The following is a 25,445-nucleotide window of genomic DNA, read 5'->3' as shown; positions in this document are numbered from 1 at the left end:
TTTTGAGGAACCTCCATGCTGTTTTCCAGAGTGGTTGCACCAGCTTGCATTCCCACCAACAGTGTAGGAGGGTTCCCCTTTCTCCACATCCTCGCCAGCATCTGTCATTTCCTGACTTATTAATTTTAGCCATTCTGACTGGTGTGAGGTGGTATCTCATTGTGGTTTTGATTTGTATTTCCCTGATGCCGAGTGATATGGAGCACTTTTTCATGTGTCTGTTGGCCATCTGGATGTCTTCTTTGCAGAAATGTCTGTTCATGTCTTCTGCCCCTTTCTTGATTGGATTATTTGTTCTTTGGGTGTTGAGTTTGCTAAGTTCGTTATAGATTCTGGACACTAGCCCTTTATCTGATATGTCGTTTGCAAATATCTTCTCCCATTCTGTCAGTTGTCTTTTGGTTTTGTTAACTGTTTCCTTTGCTGTGCAAAAGCTTTTGATCTTGATAAAATCCCAAGAGTTCATTTTTGCCCTTGCTTCCCGTGCCTTTGGCGATGTTCCTAGGAAGATGTTGCTGCGGCTGAGGTCGAAGAGGTTGCTGCCTGTGTTCTCCTCAAGGATTTGGATGGATTCCTTTCTCACATTGAGGTCCTTCATCCATTTTGAGTCTATTTTCGTGTGTGGTGTAAGGAAATGGTCCAATTTCATTTTTCTGCATGTGGCTGTCCAATTTTCCCAACACCATTTATTGAAGAGGCTGTCTTTTTTCCATTGGACATTCTTTACTGCTTTGTTGAAAATTAGTTGACCATAGAGTTGAGGGTCTATTTCTGGGCTCTCTATTCTGATCCATTGATCTATGTGTCTGTTTTTGTGCCAGTAACATGCTGTCTTGATGATGACAGCTTTGTAATAGAGTTTGAAGTCCGGAATTGTGATGCCACCAACTTTGGCTTTCTTTTTCAATATTCCTTTGGCTATTCGAGGTCTTTTCTGGTTCCATATAAATTTTAGGATTATTTGTTCCATTTCTTTGAAAAAAAAAGGATGGTACTTTGATAGGAATTGCATTAAATGTGTAGATTGCTTTAGGTAGCATAGACATTTTCACAATATTTATTCTTCCAATCCAGGAGCATGGAACATTTTTCCATTTCTTTGTGCCTTCCTCAATTTCTTTCATGAGTACTTTATAGTTTTCTGTGTATAGATTCTTAGTCTCTTTGGTTAGGTTTATTCCTAGGTATCTTAGAGTTTTGGGTGCAATTGTAAATGGGATGGACTCCTTAATTTCTCTTTCTTCTGTCTTGTTGTTGGTGTAGAGAAATGCAACTGATTTCTGTGCATTGATTTTATATCCTGACACTTTACTGAATTCCTGTACCAGTTCTAGCAGTTTTAGAGTGGAGTCTTTTGGGTTTTCCACATATAGCATCATATCATCTGCGAAGAGTGATAGTTTGACTTCTTCTTTGCTGATTTGGATGCCTTTAATTTCTTTTTGTTGTCTGATTGCTGAGGCTAAGACTTCTAATACTATGTTGAATAGCAGTGGTGATAACGGACATCTCTGCCGTGTTCCTGACCTTAGCAGAAATGCTTTCAGTTTTTCTCCATTGAGAATGATATTTGCGGTGGGTTTTTCATAGATGGCTTTGATAATATTGAGGTATGTGCCCTCTATCCCTACACTTTGAAGAGTTTTGATCAGGAAGGGATGCTGTACTTTGTCAAATGCTTTGTCAGCATCTATGGAGAGTATCATATGGTTCTTGTTCTTTCTTTTATTAATGTGTTTTATCACATTGATTGATTGATTTGCGGATGTTGAACCAACCTTGCAGCCCTGGTATAAATCCCACTTGGTCGTGGTGAATAATCCTTTTAATGTACTGTTGAATCCTATTGGCTAGTATTTTGGTGAGAAGTTTTGCATCTGTGTTCATCAAGGATATTGGTCTGTAGTTCTCTTTTTTGATGGGATCCTTGTCTGGTTTTGGGAACAAGGTGATGCTGGCCTCATAAAATGAGTTTGGAAGTTTTCCTTCCATTTCTATTTTTTGGAACAGTTTGAGGAGAGTAGGAATTAGTTCTTCTTTAAATGTTTGGTAGAATTCCCCCGGGAAGCCGTCCGGCCCTGGGCTTTTGTTTGTTTGGAGATTTTTGATGACTGTTTCAATCTCCTTACTGGTTATGGGTCTGTTCAGGCTTTCTATTTCTTCCTGGTTCAGTTGTGGTAGTTTATATGTCTCTAGGAATGCATCCATTTCTTCAAGATTGTCAAATTGGTTGGCATAGAGTTGCTCATAATATGTTCTTATGATTGTCTGTATTTCTTTGGTGTTCGTTGTGATCTCTCCTCTTTCATTCATGATTTTATTGATTTGGGTCCTTTCTCTTTTCTTTTTGATAAGTCTGGCCAGGGGTTTATCAATCTTATTAATTCTTTCAAAGAACCAGCTCGTAGTTTCGTTGATTTGTTCTATTGTTTTTTTGGTTTCTATTTCATTGATTTCTGCTCTGATCTTTATGATTTCTCTTCTCCTGCTGGATTTAGGGTTTCTTTCTTGTTCTTTCTCCAGCTCCTTTAGGTGTAGGGTTAGGTTGTGTACCTGAGACCTTTATTGTTTCTTGAGAAAGGCTTGTACCGCTATATATTTTCCTCTCAGGACTGCCTTTGTTGTGTCCGACAGATTTTGAACCATTGTATTTTCATTATCATTTGTTTCCATGACTTTTTTCAATTCTCCTTTAATTTCCTGGTTGACCCATTCATTCTTTAGAAGGATGCTGTTTAGTCTCCATGTATTTGGGTTCTTTCCAAATTTCCTCTTGTGATTGAGTTCTAGCTTCAGAGCATTGTGGTCTGAAAATATGCAGGGAATGATCCCAATCTTTTGATACCGGTTGAGACCTGATTTAGGACCGAGGATGTGATCTATTCTGGAGAATGTTCCATGGGCACTAGAGAAGAATGTGAATTCTGTTGCTTTGGGATGAAATGTTCTGAATAGATCTGTGATATCCATCTGGTCCAGTGTGTCATTTAAGGCCTTTATTTCCTTGTTGATCTTTTGCTTGGATGATCTGTCCCTTTCAGTGAGAGGAGTGTTAAAGTCCCCTACTATTATTGTATTATTGTTCATGTGTTTCTTTGATTCTGTTATTAATTGGTTTATATAGTTGGCTACTCCCACGTTAGGGGCATAGATATTTACAATTGTTAGATCTTCTTGTTGGACAGATCCTTTGAGTATGATATAGTGTCCTTCCTCATCTCTTATTATAGTCTTTGGCTTAAAATCTAATTGATCTGATATGAGGATTGCCACTCCTGCTTTCTTCTGATGTCCATTAGCATGGTAAATTCTTTTCCACCCCCTCACTTTAAATCTGAAGGTGTCTTCGGGTTTAAAATGAGTTTCTTGTAGACAACATATAGATGGGTTTTGTTTTTTTATCCATTCTGATACCCTGTGTCTTTTGATTGGGGCATTTAGCCCATTAACATTCAGGGTAACTACTGAGAGATATGAATTTAGTGCCATTGTATTGCCTGTAAGGTGACTGTTACTGTATATTGTTTCTGTTCCTTTCTGATCTACTAGTTTTAGGGTCTCTCTTTGCTTAGAGGACCCCTTTCAATATTTCCTGTAGAGCTGGCTTGGTGTTTGCAAATTCTTTCAGTTTTTGTTTGTCCTGGAAGCTTTTAATCTCTCCTTCTATTTTCAATGATAGCCTAGCTGGATATAGTATTCTTGGCTGCATGTTTTTCTCATTTAGTACTCTGAATATATCATGCCAGCTCTTTCTGGCCTGCCAGGCCTCTGTGGATAAGTCTGCTGCCAATCTAATATTTTTACCATTGTATGTTACAGACTTCTTTTCCCGGGCTGATTTCAGGATTTTCTCTTTGTCACTAAGACTTGTAAATTTTTCTATTAGGTGATGGGGTGTGGACCTATTCTTATTGATTTTGAGGGGGGTTCTCTGAACCTCCTGGATTTTGATGCTTGTTCCCTTTGCCATATTGGGGAAATTCTCTCCAATAATTCTCTCCAATATACCTTCTGCTCCCCTCTCTGTTTCCTCTTCTTCTGGAATCCCAATTATTCTAATGTTGTTTCATCTTATGGTGTCACTTATCTCTCGAATTCTGCCCTCGTGGTCCAGTAGCTGTTTGTCCCTCTTTTGCTCAGCTTCTTTATTCTCTGTCATTTGGTCTTCTATATCGCTAATTCTTTCTTCTGCCTCATTTATCCTAGCAGTGAGAGCCTCCATTTTTGATTGCACCTCATTAATAGCTTTTTTTATTTCAACTTGATTAGATTTTAGTTCTTTTATTTCTCCAGAAAGGGCTTTTATATCTCCTGAGAGGGTTTCTCTAATATCTTCCATGCCTTTTTCGAGCCTGGCTAGAACCTTGAGAATCGTCATTCTGAACTCTAGATCTGACATATTACCAATGTCTGTATTGATTAGGTCCCTAACCTTTGGTACTGCCTCTTGTTCTTTTTTTGTGGTGAATTTTTACGCCTTGTCATTTTGTCCAGATAAGAGTATATGAAGGAACAAGTAAAATACTAAAAGCGTGGCAACAACCCCAGGAAAATATGCTTTAGCCAAATCAGACGAGATCCCAAATCATGAGGGAGGGGGAAAGGGGATATAAAGAGGTTCAGAAAGAAAAAAAGAAAAAAAAAGAAAAAAGAAAAAAGAAACAAATAAAAAAAGAAAACCAATAATGAAAAATATAAAACGGAAAAAATATATATATATTAGATAAACTAGTTAAAAAACGTTAAAAAAGAAAAGGGTAAAAGTTAAAAAAATTTAGCAGAAGAAGAGAAAAAAAATTGAAAAAGAAAAAAAATTAAATTAACTGCAAGGCTAAAGAATCATGGGGAGAAAGCCATGAGTTCCGTACTTTGCTTTCTCCTCCTCTGGAATTCCGCTGCTCTCCTTGGTATTGAAACTGCACTCCTTGGTAGGTGAACTTGGTCCTGGCTGGGTTTCTTGTTGATCTTCTGGGGAGGGGCCTGTTGTAGTGATTCTCAAGTGTCTTTGCCCCAGGCGGAGTCGCACCGCCCTTACCAGGGGCCAGGCTGAGTAATCCGCTCGGGTTTGCTTTTGGGAGCTTTTGTTCCCTATGCGCACTCCGTAGAGTTCCGGAGGACGGGAATGAAGATGGCGGCCTCCCAGTCTCCGGCCCGGAGGAGCCGAGAGCCCGGGGCCCCACTCCTCAGTGCGCCCTCAGAGAACAGTGCCCAATTGCTCCCGTCACCCTGGCCTCCGGCCGCGCTCCGAGCTGACTGAGCCTGCGAGCAGTTCAAGGTAAACCTGAGCTGTGAGCTCACTCCTTGGCTCTGTCTCTGTAGCCGGCTTCCCCGTTCTAATACCTGTAAGCTCTGTGACACTCAGACACCCCCGATCCTTTGTGACCCTGCGGGACCTGAGGCCACGCTGACCCCGCGTGGGCTTCACCCCGGTTAAGCCTCTGGAGTGATGTCCCTCAGCGGAACAGACTTTTAAAAGTCCTGATGTTGTGCTCCGTTGCTCTGCCGCTTGCCGGGAGCCGGCCCCTCCCCCTGCGGTCTATCTTCCCGTCGCTTTGGATTCACTTCTCCACCAGTCCTACCTTTCAGAAAATGGTTGATTTTCTGTTTCTAGAATTGCTGTTCTTCTTCTCTTCGATCTCCCGTTGGATTTGTAGGTGTTTGCAATCTTTAGATAAGCTATCTAGCTGATCTCCCGCAACCTGAAGTAGTCTCAGCCTGCTACTTCTCCACCATCTTGACTCCTCCTAATATCTCTTATTTTTAAATCTTGCAAGTTACTTGTGTAATTTAATTTTTAAATCTTAATTTTTCTTATTTATTTTTAAATCTTACATATGTTACCTGACTTCTCTAAGCCCCCTTTTTCAAACTGATGTGATGGAGGTAATAAGGGTACCTAATTTGTAGGATCACTCTGAAGGGTATATGAAAAATCATGTCAAGCTCTTAGAAAAATCTCTGCGTACAGTAAAAACCTTATGTATATAACCATAAAAGTTTCATAAATGAGAGGGGAGGGAAGTGTATGTTCTTAAGCTAAGCTCCTAGTAGGAGCAAAGCTTAGCATGGTTTCTGAGAATGAGCATAGAAGGTTCAAAAGAAGAGGAAAAAAATCACAGACCGAGGGACAGAAATACTGTGAGCCACAATGGTGGACGAGCACAACGCATCAAATGTAGAAGTCAAGATCTGCCCCTTTAAAAATGAACGGGTTGACAACAAAATAATCCTAATTGCATAAAATTAGCTAGACCTCCCCTGCCCCAAAGTGCCTTCACTGTGTATATCCTACCTTTATAATCATCATCTTCCAGTTTCTGTTTGATATTTCTAAATTCTGAGATTTAATAATATGCCCTAGGCCAAGGGCATCCCCCAACGAGGTTGCTGCTTATAATTTAGCTTGGTAAATGGGACTTCCTTATCTGGTTCTGAATCTGAGTTCTACTTATGTTTTATGTTTTGCCTGAATGGACTCTGAAATGCTACCTTCTTCTTCCTCTTCCTAGGGACTGTGTGAAAGAGAACACAAAATAACCAGAGCTCAGGTCTTGAAGCTTAGTTGATCAAAGTTAAAATGGAAATAATTGACAGAGTTGCTGCAAAGATTGGAGGACATATGCCACAAAAAGCATTTACATGATTAATATTCAGAAAGTAATAGCTCACATTATCATTATTCTCCCACGATTAATATTCCTGATACAATGAAAGGAACCATTTAATGGAGCTCTGATTAATTTTGAAGTGAATAATTTGCGAAATCAAACACAATCTGACCTGATGTCCGCTGGATTGTGATGCGGAAGGTCACAAATTTTCTGTTTTCTCTGGAACCAGAACCCAAAATTAAAAGTAACCACCAGAGCTGGGAAGCAAGGAGATACATAACAGGCTGGAAAGATCTGCTCTAAGTGCCATTAAAGACTGAAGGGAGACTGGCCATGCTGATTAGTATAAAAAGGTCCTATTACTTTGAAGTAACTAAAGGAGATATAATGGGCAGAAGCAAGAGGAGGGAACACGATTGGCTCCACTTACTCCATCCAGTTAATCAGTCCACTGTACCTAGATTAACAGCCTTCCATTCCACCAAGATTTATTAAATAAGCAGTGGGCATCCAAAATATAAGCAATCTCAATAGAATCTCACGTGTAGTCACAAACCAAATGAGATAAGCGTTGAGGTTTTCAATTATTAATGCAAACTGACTTTTTTCTTTCCAATTTTCTTTTTGCACACAGGATTTGCTAGTCCACTCACTGGGATAGCAGATGCCTCTCAAAGCAGTATGCACAATGCCCTGCACATCTATATGAATGGAACAATGTCTCAGGTACAGGGATCTGCCAACGATCCTATTTTTCTTCTTCACCATGCCTTTGTTGACAGGTTGGTTGACACTTTTTCATAAATTATGTGCTTGTGGGTGTTAAATGTAGGGGGACTTTATTACATGAAAGCTAAGAAATTATGGTAGTCTATTGTCTCAGATCAGATTCTCCCAGAAACAGCCCTGAAACTAAGGATTTGGATGCAAATGTTTTATTAAAGAGAAACCAGTAAGAGAATGGGTAAAACACAGTAAGAAGCGGGGAAAAGCCAAATAAGGGTACAGTTTCAGTTGATGTCCCAGACTCAGCCAGATTTTGGTAGAGTATGAAATTACACTTCAGTTTGTCTTGCCTGAAAACAAGGGAACTGAGTTTTTGTATTACTGTATCAAATAGTCATTGGCTACAGGTTGCCCTGAGGTAGGAGCTGTAAAGCTTCCAGGCACTAGTCCATTCCAGACTGACTGTGTGGCTCCCAAGCCTAAGGGCAGTCTTCTGAAGGTGGCAGGGTCCTGTGGCCAGGGGTCAAGCATGTAGTTTCAGAGAGGTGGGCGCACAGAGCTGGCCCAAGGGGTCTAAGGCCACCTCAGCAGGATATAGATCTGCTATATCTCTCTTCAAAACATTTTCTTTCTCTCTGCCAATGTTATTTCTTCTTTTCCAATCTCAGACCTTCACATAGAAGTAGATATGGTCTTTGATCTCAACCATCGGCTTGAGCATTATACGATTAGCTCTCCAGACACGATGCAATATGGCCCAGCCATCTTGTTTAATGTGCCTCAATTCTCCTGGAGCCCTTTTACCCTTATTAACCCTCTTCCTCTTTGTTACATGTGCAGTGCCTTACCTTTAAAGAATTTAGACTTAATCATAGGTGATGATAGCAGAAGAGAAAGTACCTGGAGGAAGGTCAGCTGTCTGTTTCTGGAGTTCTTCAGGAAGAGAGGAGGAAGTAAAGCATTGAATCATGACAGATGAATGTAGGGCTCTTTTTTCTTTCTTTTTTGTCTCCTCTTAGGTAATTTTCTCCAGTGTATAAAGGGCACAGATTTACATCTGCCATTAAGATAATACTTTCCTTCTCTGTGGTAAATACAACAAATTTTTTTTCCTATTTTTTTTAAAGGTTTTATTTATTTATTTGACAGACAAAGATCACAAGTAGGCAGAGAGGCAGGCAGAGAGAAAGGAAGGGAAGCAGGCTCCCTGCTGAGCAGAGAGCCCAGTGTGGGGCTCGATCCCAGGTCCCTGAGATCATGACCTGAGCCGAGGGCAGAGTCTTAACTTACTGAACCACCCAGGTACCCCTGTTTTTCCTGTTTTAAAGATAAAGAAACTGAAACTGAAAATTAAATGTTTTACTCATATTGTCCCCATTTCTTACTCACTCATTTCCCGAGGAACATGGACACAACATCAGATAAAAAAGTAACCAACCATGAGCATGGACTATTATTAGGCACATTGTTGTTGTCTGCAGGACAACTCCAATATTATAGCAATTAAGTAACAGCCCAAGTCACGTTTCATTCAGAAATCAGTTTTTAAGAAAGTGTATAAACACCAAAATTATGATATTAATATGATATCATAATTACCTATATCCATATGGAAAAGAGGGAGCAGGAGGTTTGGAAAAAACATTTTATCAGAAAAGATAGATTGAACTCTTTTTATGAAATCATTTTTACATCCTATTGTCCTTGTGAATTCTTGGCATTATTTTTTTATCTTTAGTGTCCCATAAACTTTAAAGAATTCTAGAATTCCTAGACACCTTGATGCTCTAAGCAAGAAATCAGCACACTATGGCTTATAGGCCCAGTCTGTCTTCTGATTTATTTGTAAGTCAGGATTGATTGAAACCACAGTCGTTCATTTATAACTTGTCTGTGGCTGCTTTCATGCTATAAGGGCCGAGCTGGGTAGTTGCAACTGAGGCCATGGGGCCCACAAAGTGGAAAATATTTAGTTTCTGGCCTTTTATAGAAAAAGTTTGCTGACACCTGCTAATCCACAGAATTCCATATTTATATAACAGATAAGAAAAAAAAAAGTTGATCTTTAGCTAGCTTGCCTTTATCTGTCTTTATAGAAAATAGTACAATTGAATTCAGTGTGTAGAAGCATGTTTGTTTGACAGAGATAAAGCCATTATGCAGATGTATAGATTTTAAGTGACTCTGTCACTCTAGAAAATTAAAATTTTCTACTCTCTTAGAATTCTCTGCTAATTCTATCTTACAATTAGATATCTGTATGGTTATTAAAATAACTGAAAAATAATAAACAAATGACCAAGTAGTTTCTCACTCAGCCCACAGAGCCAAGCTGAGGAAGATTCTAGGTATGGAGTAAAAGCACAATTAGGAAGGCTAGAGACCATGGATTGCCACATAATACCGTAGCACGTGAACTTTCCTCTCAAGACTCTTCTCAGTCAGATGGCCAATTCACCACTATTCTGCTCTTCACACATGTATTTATTAGGTACCCACTGCGTGCTGAGTATATTTGCCTAAATATTCCACATTCTTTCTTGCTTCAAGGCATTGCTTATATCGTTCTCCAAACCCGGAACATGCTTGTCCTTTAGTCACCTAATTTTTTTTTAAGATTTTATTTATTTATTTGACAGACAAAGATCACAAGTAGGCAGAGAGGCAGGCAGAGAGAGAGGAGGAAACAGGTTACCTGCTGAGTGGAGAGCCCGATGCAGGGCTCGATCCCAGGACCCTGGGATCATGACCTGAGCCAAACGCAGAGGCTTTAACCCACTGAGCCACCCAGGCGCCCCTAGTCATCTAATTTTTATGGCAACTTTAAGACTATTTCAGTTTTCACCTCCTCCATGAAGTCGACCCAGACCATACCTGTCTGTAACCATCTCTCCCATCCAGAGTGTGCTGGAGTCAGCCCACAGTGGCTAGCAAGATCTAATATGGACATCTTTCCCCAACTTTTCTTTAGGGACATCAAGCTATAGTCTGAAATTAACCATGGTGGGAGTATTTATACCACAAAATTGGCAAATGCTGCACATCAAGGATTTTATTCTGACAGCTGGTTATTAAAATAATGGCCAGGACACCACTCTTCCATCTATGAACTCATGCCACATTCTCTCTTTACTCTTCATTTAGGACACGTCGTTTACATTGTTCTTGATTTATGTCGTTACTCATTTGTGCTTCGTCCCTCTCACTAATCTGTGAACTACCTAATTAAGGCTCATGCTTGGTATTATATTTGTTTTTCTCACAGTATTTTGTCTAGCCTACAATGAATAAATGTCTAATCAATTTCTATCAAATAAACAAATGATTGGAAAAAAACCTTAGCGCGCTACATTTGCCACAGCTACAAAAGGAACTACAGAGAAGCCATTTTAACTGAAGAATTTTTTTTAAGTCTTAAAAAGCAAAATGTAATAAGCATTTAATGCTATGAACATGTCTTAAGATTTTAGCATGTTTCTAGACCATCAGACCTGACTATACGCATTGAGGAAACAATAGTGAGACAGGATCCCTAGTCTGAAAAAGCATAGTCTATTGGGAAATATAAACAAGCAAGCCATGGTAGTACATTATGACTCATGCGCAATCATGGGAGGCATTCTTAGAAAGCTGCATAAAACAAGGATGATATAAGAGCCGAGCCCTGAAGGGCAGCAGGCCTACAAGACAAGAATGAATACTCAAGGATCAGAAGCACAACTCCCGTTTCCTTGAGACCAGTCACAAATGAGGAGTATAAACTGAAGAAGAAAATGCAAGCTTGGCCTCTAAAACAAGGGAATAAGCCTCAAAGCTCATGGGAAGAGAAGCTCATGACGTTCAGGTGCCAAGTAGTCTGTCATCAAAATGTGCCAATGTTGGGAAAAGAAAGATGAAAGCTAATTCCAATTCTCTTTACCACTTAAAAAAAAAAAATCAGAAAATAGACTCAATATAACAATTTTAAAAGATAATATACATTTAGTTTTTACTATATTTGAGGCACTATTCTACACTCTTCACAAGTTCTAGTTCATTCAGTTCACACCAAGTCTGTAACATAGGTTCCAGTATTATCCTACTTTATAGATTTAAAAAAGAGATATGGAGATTATATAGCTAGCAAAGGACAGAGTTGAGAGCTAAACAATGTAGTCTTTTTTTTTTTTTTTTTAAACAATGTAGTCTTACTACAGAACCAGGTTCTTAACCATTATGGACAACTTCCTGGGAATCTGAACTATAACTGTCCTTCTGATTGCTCTTAGGTTGAGGATAAAACATTTTCATTAAAAATTCACTCATTGGGCGCCTGGGTGGCTCAGTGGGTTAAGCCGCTGCCTTCGGCTCAGGTCATGATCTCAGGGTCCTGGGATCGAGTCCCGCATCGGGCTCTCTGCTCAGCGGGGAGCCTGCTTCCCTTCCTCTCTCTCTGCCTGCCTCTCTGCCTACTTGTGATCTCTCTCTGTCAAATAAATAAATAAAATCTTAAAAAAAAAAAATTCACTCATTAAAAAAAATTCATTCCTTCATCAAACATTTTAAGTTTTTACTATATTCCATATACCGTGTCAGATACTATGCCTGTTTTATTTGTTGAAATGAATAAAACCTCCTGAACTTGGGTGCTTGCCGTCTTCCAAAAAAGAAAAAAAAATTAGCAATCATAGCAATGTAGTACAGCCAATAAAAGAAACATGAGAGGTATATGAATCCAGAAAGGAAAAGCCTAACTCTGCCTTGAAAATTAAATGCTTTCCAGAAAAGACTCTCCTTTGATTTATTCTTAAAGATGAGGAAAAGTTACAGATATGACAAGGAAGGAAAGGAAGTGTATGTCATACTTATAGAACAAAACTGGTAAATCCTAAGATAGAGGAAATCATGATGAAGAAATTTTATTTAGCCAAGCTGGAGAACAGGTTCCCATAAGTAGTATCAAGATTAATATCAGATTTGAGGGCCCTGACATGTTCTTGGCTCCTTTGAAAAACTTCCTTTAAAAATAAAAAAAATAAAATAAAATAAAATAAAGTTAAAAAAAAAGAAAGACTCCCTTTAAAAACTATATTGAAATATTTTAGTTTTTATTTTTGATTTCTCATAAATTAAATAAAAAGATAATATAAAGTAGCAGATTAGGGGAAGTTACCTAAAATCCATTCTGCAATTTAGAAAATTCAGAAAAGTAGAGAAAGGAACAAATTAACAAGAGAAGTCTCACTCCACCATTCCAATATACACTAAAAGAATTATATTTGCACACAATTCTATACTTTTTGCCTACTTAGTAATCTCAGATATATTTCAACATCTGTGTATGTAGGTCTATCCCTTTCCTTTCGAAAGCTTTATAGAATTTCATCGCATATCAAGAGAATGAGATGAGTCACAGAATGGAAGAAAATAATTGTAAAATACATATCTTATAAAGGACTTAATCCAAGATATAAAAAGAACTCAACATTCAAGAAGAAGAAAATGAATCCAATTAAAAAGTGAGTCAAAGTCCTTAGTAGACACCTCACCAGAGAAGATATACAATGGCAAGTTAAGTATATGAAAAGATATTCCACATCATATGTCATCAGGGAAATGCAAATTAAAACAATAATACATACATCTATTAGGATGATCAGAATCTGCTGACATCACCAAATACTGGTAAGGTTGGAATGGGACCAGACTCTCAATCATTGCTGGTAGAAATGTAAAATGACATGACCACTTTGGAAGCTAGTTTGGCAGCTTTTTACAAAACTAAACCTCTTTTTGCCATGTGATCCAGCAATTACGCTTCTTGGTATTTACCCAGAGGAGCTGAAAACACATGCCCACACAAATATCTGTGCATGGAAGGTCATAGCGACCTCATTCATACTTGCCAAAGCAGGGAGGTAACCAAAATGTCCTTCAATAGGTGAGTGGGTAAATAGACTGTGCTACATCCAGACAATGGATTGTCAGAGATAAAAAGAAATGAGCTATCAAGCCACACAGAGACATGAAAGAAACATAAATAAATATTATTAAGTAGAATAAACCAATCTGAAGAGGATACCTATTGTAGAATTCCAACTGTACGATGTTCTGGAAAAGGCAAAGCTATGGAGACTATAAAATGATCAACGGTTGCCAGAGGGAAGAACTGGGGCAATGAACAGGCAAAGCACAGAGGATTTTTAAGGCAGTGAAAATACTCTCTGGGATATTATAATGATGGATATTAGTTGTTATACATTTTTCTAAACCTGAAGAATGTATACCACCAAGAGTAAACCCGTATGTAAACTATGGACTGGGGAGGTAAAGATGCATCAATATAGGGTCATCAGTTGTACCAAATGTATCATTCTGGTGAAGGATATTTCTCATGGAGGAGGTGAAGCATGTGTCAGGGCAGAAGGTAGATAGGAAGTCTTCGTACCTTCCAATTTTGTTGTGAACCTAAAACATCTCTGAAAAAAAGGAAAAAGGCTATGGGTTAGTTGATGTTTTAAATAACTGAAATCATGACATGACACTGTATTCTTTTTTCTTTTAATTTTTTATTAACATATAATGTATTATAAGCCCCAGGGGCACAGGTCTGTGAATCGCCACACGACACTGTATTCTTGCTGCTTAATATCAGGCAAAGCACTATAAGGACTCATAAATAGAAAGGTATCAGGGACGTGGACAATGAAGGCATTGATGAACCTCTAGGAACTACCCATAAAGCATACAGTTTCTGAAAGACTCAATAGTCATTTACTTATATGAATATTAATAATAATGAATGTTAATGTTATTTACTTGTACAAATTTAACTTAAGGAAGGCTGAGTATCTCTTCCTCTTTGAGAGCTCTTCCCATGTAACTCATCAATAGTAACTAACAAATAAACCTACTTATTTCTATCTCTCGTTTCATCAGATGGACGGACAAAGCTTTTTGGTTTTTCCAGGAGCCCCCTAAGAAATCACAAAGAGAGTTTGAGGTGTAAAAGATATTCTAAAAGATTTATTTAATTTTTTCCATATTTAGGATCTGTTGTGGGCAAGACAGAAATTAAAGAAGTTATCAGAGGAGAATTAAACACTTGATTAAGATGGGATTATAGGTGCCTGAGAAACAATATTTGGTTATATATTTAATCAAAACGTCAATAAAACACTTTAAAATAAGAAAAAAGAAGGTAACATGATTATAAAGAATCTTAGCTCTTTTACAGGAGAGGAAAGAGAAACCTTTGTTCTTATGTTCTTTCTTATAGTCAGGAATATAATAAAGTCAACATAAAGTACAGAAAATTATTCTGGTTAGACACAGAATCTCTGCTATCCAGAAAGTAAAGAATAATCCTTCATATTGTAAGCAAAAACAATAAGCAATAAACTAAGGAAGTAAAGCCATCAAAATGGAAAACATTTTGCTAAGATTTTTAATAAATTTTATAACTGTTTTTCAAACTTAAGTATTCTAAATCAGGTCAAATAAAATTTACTTTCCAAATTTTGTCTTTTATTAGCTCTTTCATATTGTGGAACAAACTGACATTTAAGACAGAGTTTGGGTATTAAGGAGGGCATGTATTGCATGGAGCACTGGGTGTTATACGTAAACAATGAATCATGGGACACTACATCAAAAACTTAAGATGTACTGTATGGTGACTAACATAACATTTAAAAAAAGAGTTTAAGGGCTCCACGAGGTCAGTACTAATTTCATTATAATATTAAGATATTAACATGCAATGTGTTCATCATTGCTCTCTTTAAATGAATCAATAAATGTGTAAAAAAATTCCATTGTATGGATACACTTTAATTTAGTAATCACTTTTTAACAGGCATTTTGATTGTTTCTCCCTCTTTTTTTTTTTTGCTAAACAATGTGTTTATATATGTGTGTATATATATATACATATACCATATATATTTTGAACATCGTGAGTATAACTAAAGAACAAATTCTTATCATTGAAATTGAAAGGTGAGAGGTTAAATACATTCAAAATTTGTAGGTATTTCTAAATTGCCTTTCAAAAATGGCTGTGCCAACTACATTCCCACAAGTAGAGAATGAAAGTATTTCCTTCACTCTGTACCTTCACCTGCAGCAGAGAGGTCATCAGCTTTATTAACCTTTGCTACTCTGAAAAGTAGAAAAATATCTATTTGAATTTCTCTATTTCCTGTACATATTATAGATTTTTTTTTCCTAAAATCTGTTGATATTTGTGGTTAGTTTAGATTGGGTTTGGGGTTTTTTGGTTTTTTTTGTTTTTTTTTTTGCCTTTTAATTGTTAAATTGTATAGGCTCTTCATAATATTTTTAAAAAGTTAGCTCTTCTGTCATAAATATTACAAGTATTTTCCGCATTTTAAAATTATCTTTTAAGTTTTAATGGTATGCTTTCATTTAAGAAATTGATTGTTTTCATATAGCCTTTTTTTTACTTAATCTTTTGTTTGTGGCATCAGTGTGTTTACCTTCTTGCTCTGCGATATTCTTATCTGTCAAAAGAATGGATTGTTATAAAAGCTCCAAGATCCTTTCTGGACTTTACAATATCCTGGGTATTTTTTTTAAGAAATGACAATAGAATGCATTAGCACAATTATAGGCCTTTCACAGGTTTCTTAGTGACAGTTTAATCATGCTTTTTAGTTATGATTAATAGGTAACTGACAAGTCCAATTCATAGTAGTTGTTTTTTTTTTTCTCTGCCACTCAGAATAAGGAGCACAAGGGACTTTTCCTATTCTCAGGTTTGTTAAAAAAAACAAAAAAAAAAAAACAAAAAAATTCCTGGTGAAAAGAGAAGGTCAAGGAGTGATAACTCTAAAAGAAAGAATAGGTTGGCGTGTTCTTTCTTCTTTTTCTTGAAGAAGACCAGATTTGGGGCATGCTAAAAATAGAGGGATTTGAAACTTGAAACCAATCTAACACTACAACACCCATCAAGCATAGCCCATGCTTAAACAATGGAAGTCGGGGTTTTTCTGCTACAGTTTCCTCAGGAAGAAAGAAGAGCATGGGTGCCTACCAGATGGTGTACAGTGGATAAATGTCAGAGCCATAGAAAAGGAGCTTTTTTCCCTTTCCTTGACACATAATCCCTCCAGAAAGACTCCTGTGGACAAAAGCGAGCACACCTCTGCATGCAGGTGTTCATCTGTTAATTCCATACTACACGCCCTCTTTGTTTCGTGCGCCATAGGAAGCCATGGGGCTGCATCAGTCACTAAATACCTAATTGCCACCCAGTCCAGACATGTAAATAAGCAAGACAAAACAAGATGTAATTTCTTTAGTAATGGTGGTTTAATAGTCTGGGGTATGTGAAAGAACAGAAAAGATGTCAGGACATCTCTAGCCCCTGCCCCAAGCCCCAGACAGCGTGGCTGGTCTATGAACAATTGTTAGGGTCTCCTATGGGGAATACTTTTTTTTTTTTTTTTTTTTAAGATTTCATTTATTGATTTGTGAGAGAGAGAGAGAGAGCCAGCGAGCGAGGGAGCACAGGCAGGCAGAGGCAGAGGGAGAAGCAGGCTCCCTGCTGAGCAAGGAGCCCGATGTGGGACTCGATCCTAGGACGCTGGGATCATGACCTGAGCCGAAGACAGCTGCTTAACCAACTGAGCCACCTATGCGTCCCTCCTGTGGGGAATACTCTTATCACTGGTGACTTTATGAAGAATGAGTGGGATTTTGACTTGTGAATTTTGTAGTAAAAACCTTCCATGTATAAGGAACAAAACAAGAAAGGCACAGGAGTGTGAGGTTTAAAAAAAAAAAAAACACACTTCAGGGAAGAGATGAAAGTTAAAATACAGTTAAGACGCTTAAGAACACAGCTAACAGCTAACGGGGCGACTGTGCACCGAATGCCAAGTGCATCACGTGGCTTGACCCGGTCAACGCTGCGGGCGATCCTACGGGTGAGGCGCCATTTTCATCCCTAGCTGAGGGACGAAGAGACTGAGGCACAGAGAGGTGAAGTCAACTGTCAGGCTATGTTCTGAACCGGGACTACATGGTTCTTCATAAAGAATTTAGAGAGCGGAGGAAATGTATCTAGAGAGAAAGAAGAGACTCTTCCCTCAACAGAGGAGCAGGGGCTGCCAGAAGACGTGGTTATTTTGAGCACTAGCAAAGCAGCATGGTTTAGTGCAGCAGGAGAGGATTCCAAAAACAAGTTGGTTAAAAAAAAAAAAAAATACTTAACGAGCTCAGAATGGAGGAGGGCGGAGAGAAACGGGGTGCGGGGCGGGGGGTGTGGGGGTGTGAAGGAGAACAAAGACAGGGCCCGGAAATGGAGCGGGGAGGTTTCCATTGACATTGCCCGGAAGCTTAACTTTTCACTGATTGTTAAACCCCCTTCTGATGTGGGCGGGGCTCTTCTCCGTCAGACTGACAGGGCAGGCACCGGGCTCTGGGCTTAAGGAGGCGGCGGTAGAGAAGGCAGGCCTGGCACTCCCCCTGTAGGAGCGCATGGTCTGGTTCCCAGACTGTAAGTATGGAAGACAAGTGCTCTAGTCGATGAACCAGGACACCTCACAGGTCTGTGAGCATGTCCTGGCTCGGCTTTGTGATACTGGTGTGACCTTGGGAAGCTTGCTGAACCTCTCCCAGCCTTATTTTCCTCTTACAAAATGGCAGTAATAATACTGACTTCCTCACAAGAATATTAGTTTACACTTTAAAAACTGTAACACATTATACAACGACTAGCTGTTGTAAAGAGGATGGAGAAGAAGGGATTTTTAAGAGCTCATACGGTGCTTTTGTTTTTTACCCACTGTTTTCCTTGGGTTCCTTAGTATTGATAACACCCCATCGGTTCTCCTGTTGCCTGTCTCTTGAGTGCATGGGAATCTCAGCTAGGTACAGATGTGAAGCAGAATGTTCCAGGGATGGCAAGCCTGCCTCATAATGCAGCTACAGATTAATTACATCTTTTGGAGAGGCGTGTTGGCTGTATTTGCTACTGAGGCTTCCCCTCCACTGTACTCCCCAAGCATCCCCTGGGCCATCCTGCAAGGAAGGCTGCCCTGATCCACATGCCCGTAGAGCAAATGCCTTGCCAACTTGGCAGCCTGGAAATAGTCTAGGCAGAAGGCAGGTCCCTGGAGCTTTAGGAATGAACAGCAGATTGCTTGCCTGCTGGTGAGTGCAAGGCTGAAACTTGCTCAGAAAGGCAGAAATCCCAGGGTTATAGAAGGAGGTGAGTTCAGAAGCCAGAGAAATGTCTTAAAGTCTGCTCTAGGAATCAGATGGGATGGCAGAGGAGGACCTGGCTGTTTCTTGGTATCTTTTCCTGTTGTTGGATTGTAACCAGCTTTAACAATATTCCCTGTTTGTTTTCTAAAGCAGGAGAATGAATTCCCTAGAACAGGGAGCCGTTGTAACATCATAGTTATACTTACCCATATCCCCATGGCTGATTTTGTTGTTGCTGTTATTATTCAATTGAGCTCTTATATTAGTCAGCTTTGGTTAGACCAACTGTAGGTTTGTCTCTCTCTCTCTCTTCCAATAAATCTTGAGCTCCTTGAAGACAGGGTCTATGTATTGACCATCTCTAGCATCTAGCGCAGAGTCTAGCTAACACAGACCCTGGCACATAAGACACCTTCATTAAATACTTATTAGACTAAAGCATGGTATGATAATTCTAAGGCAGGCAGCCATTTGCTGGGCTATCTATAACATCTTGTGGTGGGGTAAAATATTAATCTAAGGGAATTGAATTGTACCCTATTAGCTGATGAAGAAGATCATTTACTATGATCACCTAAAGAATGTTCCTCCTACAGTGTGGGATGTCTCTCTTTGCGGGATTAATTTTTTTTAATACTAGGGGAATTAAATTGTTTAAAGTATTGGTAACTTAAAAATCCCAAATGAAAGACAATAAAGAAACATGAGTTGTCATAATTTTTGCTGGATTTTTAAATCTGAAAGAGAATTCCAAGATCAATCTGAACCCTTTGCTTTACAAATAAGGAAGCCAGGGACCAGAGATGGTGACCTGAACAAGGACACAGTTTTCTGCAAAGTAGAGAGAAAAGTATTTCAAGGTCTTGTGCCAAGCAGGAGGTCTCAGAGAGAGAATGGGATTTTTTAACATGACAGGGGGATATTTAACCAGGGAAGGCAGAAACAACGTGACTATATGAAGGTCCTCACCATAATTATTTAGCAAGCCAAAGCTCAGAATGGCTGAAATAGCACCAAATATTAGGTCCAGGGAATGAACAGGGCTATAAAATAAGTCAAAAGGCTGGAAATCAGAAGACTAGGAGGCAATGAATCATGTGATTTAGATCACAGATTTTAGCATAGACATGCTTCATTTGGAATCCCAAGGCTGCTACATCTAGCTCCATGATTCCTGGCAAGTTGCTTATTGTCCCCTAAGCCTTCCCTTTCTCAGCCATAAAATTCTGCTAATATTAGTAGCTATATGAAGTTGTAGCTTTGATAATATATTTTTACAAATGTATATGAAAGTTCTTAGCATACAATTATAAGACAAGGTCTTATAATTGTAAGCCAAGGTCCTTGCCATTAAGATGCTTGCATTCTAGAAAGGGAAAACACAAATAAACCAGGAAATAGAGACATAAACACAAAATTCAGTTGAGTACTATAATGTGATATAAAGTATGTATTTTTATAAAGAATTACTTGGAAGATTTACAGTTTAGATAGACTGGCTTCTCTGAGGAAATGAGCTATAAGTCAACACTGGACTTGTGAGGAGTCAGCCAGAAAATTCTTTTGGGAAAATATTTAAGGAAGTGAGAAGAACAAATCCAAAGGGCCCATGGCAGGAAAGAGCTTGGCTTGTCTCAGGGAAACCAATAAAGCAAAAGATGGTGTTTATCATCTTACATCCATAGGGAACTTGGTACAAGACGAAGCTAAAGAGCTAGCAGAAATCAGCAAAGGCCTAAGAACAGTGGAAGGATTTTAAATGATTTTATCAGGGTACTAAAATAAATTTAAGATCATTGACAGTTTCGAAAGTTATCCTGACTACTTTGATAAATGGACTGTTGGGGGCCAGAACTTCAATAGGGACAGGAATTACTCTATTACACTATCCAAACAGGAGATCATAGTGATTTCAACCAGTTGGGTGATGACAGAGTTTTTTGTGAATGAGACTGAGCTTACATGTATTTCAGAGGTAAAACCAACAGGATGTGTCACTGGACTAGATGATGATATAAATATATCTAATGATAAAAGGAAAAAAAAGTGAAATCAAGATGACTCTTAGGATTAGGAGCATTAGGGAAGACAAAGGGACCATTACTGAAGTAGAAAAAACTAGGCAAGAAATGAATTTAGTAAAGAAAACTGAATCAAGAGTTCTCTTTTGGATATATTAGGGTCCTTTTTGGATACGTCAATGAGATATTGAAGAGAGGCTGCCAAGTGTGTTGGATCTTGGAGTATAGAACTCAAAAGAAAGAAAAAGCTTGGAGACATATATTTGGTCATCTTTAACTTATAGGCATTATTTCACCTGATGGAAGTGGAAGAGATGACCCTGGCTCTCAGAATAAATAGGGAAGAAAACCCACAGTCTGGCAAACCCGATGAGTGGATACAGGTGAGTCAGCAAGGAAGGATGAGAATCACTGGCCAATGAAGGAGGAACAAAACAAAGATAATAAGTCACAAAAACCATGTAGGCAAAAAAACGAGGAAGTGAACAAATGTATCAAGTGTTCTTAAAATATTAATACAGTGGAGAGAGAAAGAACCTATCAGGTCTGAAAACAGGAGGGGTAGTTGTGTCTCTGAGAGCAACAGTTACAGTAGAATGTGAGCATCAGGAACCAGATGAAGTGGGTTCCAAACAACTCCTTTGAAAACTTTTGATAAGAAAAGGAGCAGAGAGATGGGAAGCTGGGAAGGGGATAAGAAACCAAAGGAGAAATTGAAACTTATTTCTTTTTAAAAAGAAAGGATATTAAAGAATGTTTGTATGCTACTGGAAATGAAAAACTACAGAAGAAGAGACATGTTAGTGAGAGGGAAAATCTGCCAGAGAAAGGTTCTTGAGATTTGAGGTCCAAAGTACAGTGGAGGTGGGCCTTTGCAATGACTAGGGATGGGTCTTCCTTTATGCCTGAATGGACATAAAAAGTAGATGTAGATGCATGTGTGTTTGTAAACTTGGTATTGGAAAAATTAGGGTCTTCTGATTCAATTACTTCCATTTTCTGACTGAAATATGAGAGGAGGGTCATCAGCTCTAAGTAGGGTATGGGTTGACTAGAAGGATAAGGAAGAGTTTATGGAAGGTTTGAGAAAAAAGTATTAACTAAATTATCCTTAACTCAGTCATTCAAAATAGCAGCAGTCTGCTGAATTAAAGAAACATGCTAATAGGACAATAGCAAAGAAACAAAACATAAGTTTCATTAATCTCTGTTGAATATTCTGCAAGTCACTTCCATATACACTTTCTTAATACTTAAAGTATTTATTATCCCATTTTTAGAATCTTGAAAACTGAGGCTCAGAAAGACCAAATATTTCAGAACTACTAATTGTTGGAAATAAGATTTTAAATTTAAAAATTTCATTCGTATGATATGAAAATCCCTATCTCTCAGTTCTATGATCATACCAACAAGGACGTCACCGTAATCACACTAGAAACACCATCCGTCGGGTGATAGATTAGTTTGCTAGGGCTCCCAGTACCATAGCACAAGAGAAATTTATTTTCCTACTGTTCTGGAGGCTAGAAGTCTGAAATCCAAGTATTGGCAAGGTTGGTTTCTCTCTCCTTGGCTTGTACATGTCTTTCTTCTCCCAGTATCTTCATATGGCTTTCCCTCCCTGCATGTCTGTGTCTGCATTTCATCTTTTTATAGAAAGGATGCCAGTCATATTGGATATGGACCAATGATAACATTTTAACTTAACTACCTCTTTAAAGACCCTATCTCTAAGAGCAGTCACATCCTGGGGTGCTCAGGATTAGGACTTCAATGTATAAAGGGGGCCACCCCTGGCCCTAATTCAGCATGTAACAGATGGTGAGGATGAGAGTCAAACTGTAGTAGAATGAAAACAGGATAGAAATTGAAAATGTCAAATGAGACCAAGCTTTTAATAATGTGATGACAAAATAAAATAGGACAGCAAATTATTTGAAAAGAATTCAGAAAAAGTGTTTTGGAATGGCTTTTTTTTTCTTTAACAATAAGAGATCCATGACTAAATGAATAACTTCAGAGAAATTTGCTAAGGAAATGAGAGGGGATAAAAAGGGGATAAAAAGCATTAAATGTAAAGCACACTGAAATGCTTTAAAAAGTAAACTATGAAAAAAGATATATGGCTTCGATTCTAGAAGATGATTCTCTGGGGAAAAGTATCCCATATTTTTCTCCAGAGGAAAAAACTAATCTAAGAATTATAACTGATGTATAAAAGATTCATAGGAAATGCTATCTTGAGAATCTCATTTGTCAAATTATTCATAAAATGTCTTTTATCATATGACTTTGTTTTGTCAAGTTACTTTAGATGATACAAGGGTTTCTGGAAATATCAAAACAAAATTTCTGCATATAGGTTTGGCAAAGCAGAGAACAGAGAAAACTGAGGGTGTGCACTATAAATGTTATTTCTAGCCTGGAGTCAAGAAGGCCTAAGGTAACTATTATCATGTACAAAATGTCACAATGATCTACAAATAACAATGAGGGTGAGAATCTGTTGGAAACTCAGGAAAGACATTACTAAATCCAAGAAGTCACAACAGCACTAATAATGAAAGGAGTTTTCTGTAGCTGGATCCTTATACAAAACAATCTATCAGGAGAAAGTAACATATATTTATCATTTTTTCTTTTTTTATTATTATGTTCAATTAGCTGACATATACTACATCATTAGTTTTTGATGTAGTGTTCAATGTTTCACAATTAATTTGCATGTAACGCCCAGTACTCATCACAACACATGTCCTCCTTAACACCCATCACCTGGTCACCCCACCCCTCCACCCTCTCCCTTCTGTAACCCTCAGTTTGTTTGCCAGAGTCCAGAGTCTCTCATGGTTTGTCTCCCTCTCTGATTTTCCCTTGCTTCAGATTTCCCTCCCTTCCCCTATGGTCCTCTGCACTCTTCCTTATGTTCCACATATGATGAACCATATGATAATTGTCTTTGTCTGTTTGACTTACTTCACTTAGCATGATCCCTTCCAGTTCCATCCATGTCAGTGCAAATGGTGGGTATTCATCCTTTCTCATGGCTGAGTAATATTCCATTGTATATATGAACTACGTCTTTATCCATTCATCTGTTGAAGGACATCTTGGCTCCTTGCACAGTTTCAGGAGAAAGTTACATGTGTTTATCAAAAGAGAAAAGGGTTTTGAGAAAAGTGCCTTAACCTCAAGAAAAAAAAGCAGTAAAGCTCCTTTAATCTCAGTGAGAAAAAAGATAGCCCTACAAGCTTCCAGGTTTGTCTTAGGGGGTTTATTCCAGTGTCAGCACAGCCTGGAGCTTGATGGCAGAATTTTTAGTCCTTTCCCAGAGGTGCCTAATCTTTTCCTAGCAATAAGGCAGGGACTTGGGGTAGAGGTCCAAATGTTTCCTCCCATTTCCCAACAGCCAACGTCTTTTCCTCAAATCAAAGAAGGGTCTGTGACCTGAGCAGGTTTTCTGTGTATCCCACAGCAGCCAGTTAACACCCTGTGCTCTTGGAGCCTAGAGCACAGATTGGTCCTCCAGGGACATCTCCAGTGACTCAGAGCTCAGCAGCCCCAACGTGTCTTCTCTTGGGTCTCCCAGTCTTTCCCACAGGCATCCAGTGGAGCCTGTGGAAAAGAGCTGGTAAGTGGTCATGTATTGCCCTAATGTCTTGCATTCTCAGGAATTAGAAACAATCTATTTGTTAACATTTCATTTCTTTCCTCCTTACACCTTTTACCCCTTCCTCATGTTCTGGTGAGCTGAAACGGGTCATATTTCCTGTCTCTCCTCAGCATGTCTTGTCACCCGATGTAATCAGTTTGCCTGCTTTCACTGTGATGCTCACTCTCTGAGGAGGCAAAAATGTGATTTTTTAAATTATGACTTATTTTTATTGTTAAATCAGGAATGATGTATTCTGGTAATTTTTTTTTTTGAATATAAAATAAGATTTTAATGTTGAACTTTTTTTTTTAATTTTTAATTTTTAATTTTTTATAAACATATAATATATTTTTCCCCCAGGGGTACAGGTCTGTAAATCGCCAGGCTTACACACTTCACAGCACTCACCATAGCACATACCCTCCCCAATGACCATAACCCCACCCCCCCTCCCAACCCCCCTCCCCCCAGCAAACTTCAGTTTGTTTTGTGAGATTAAGAGTCACTTATGGTTTGTCTCCCTCCCAATCCCATCTTGTTTCATTAAATCTTCTCCTATCCCCTTAACCCCACATGTAGCATCTCCACTCCCTCATATTAGGGAGATCATATGGTAGTTGTCTTTCTCTTTTGGGTTTTCCACATATAGTATCATATCATCTGCAAAGAGTGATAGTTTGACTTCTTCTTTGCCAATTTGGATGCCTTTAATTTCCTTTTGTTGTCTGATTGCTGAGGCTAGGACTTCTAGTACTATGTTGAATAGCAGTGGTGATAACGGACATCCCTGCCGTGTTCCTGACCTTAGCGGAAAAGCTTTCAGTTTTTCTCCATTGAGAATGATATTTGCGGTGGGTTTTTCATAGATGGCTTTGATAATATTGAGGTATGTGCCCTCTATCCCTACACTTTGAAGAGTTTTGATCAGGAAGGGATGCTATACTTTGTCAAATGCTTTGTCAGCATCTATGGAGAGTATCATATGGTTCCTGTTCTTTCTTTTATTAATGTGTTTTATCACATTGATTGATTTGCGGATGTTGAACCAACCTTGCAGCCCTGGAATAAATCCCACTTGGTCGTGGTGAATAATCCTTTTAATGTACTGTTGAATCCTATTGGCTAGTATTTTGGTGAGAAGTTTTGCATCTGTGTTCATCAAGGATATTGGTCTGTAGTTCTCTTTTTTGATGGGATCCTTGTCTGGTTTTGGGA

The 25,445-nt window shown here is 38.5% G+C and overlaps 1 protein-coding gene across 2 annotated transcripts in view; it reads left to right on the top strand.

The window, feature by feature from the left end:
• The window catches only part of TYR (tyrosinase), a 134,794-nt gene that overhangs the window by 69,406 nt on the left and 39,943 nt on the right, over positions 1-25,445 (top strand). For both annotated transcript variants that reach the window (XM_032852841.1, XM_032852840.1), the window contains one exon: positions 7,246-7,393. In XM_032852841.1, the coding sequence (XP_032708732.1) occupies positions 7,246-7,393 (148 nt within the window). The remainder of the gene's footprint in view (positions 1-7,245; positions 7,394-25,445) is intronic.

The sequence above is a fragment of the Lontra canadensis genome, unplaced genomic scaffold, assembly GCF_010015895.1.
Source record: "Lontra canadensis isolate GAN:19392208 unplaced genomic scaffold, GSC_riverotter_1.0 scaffold7, whole genome shotgun sequence".
Lineage (NCBI taxonomy): Eukaryota > Metazoa > Chordata > Mammalia > Carnivora > Mustelidae > Lontra > Lontra canadensis.
The sequence above is the reverse complement of the archived record's forward strand: the minus strand, read 5'-3'. Positions and strand labels throughout refer to the sequence as shown.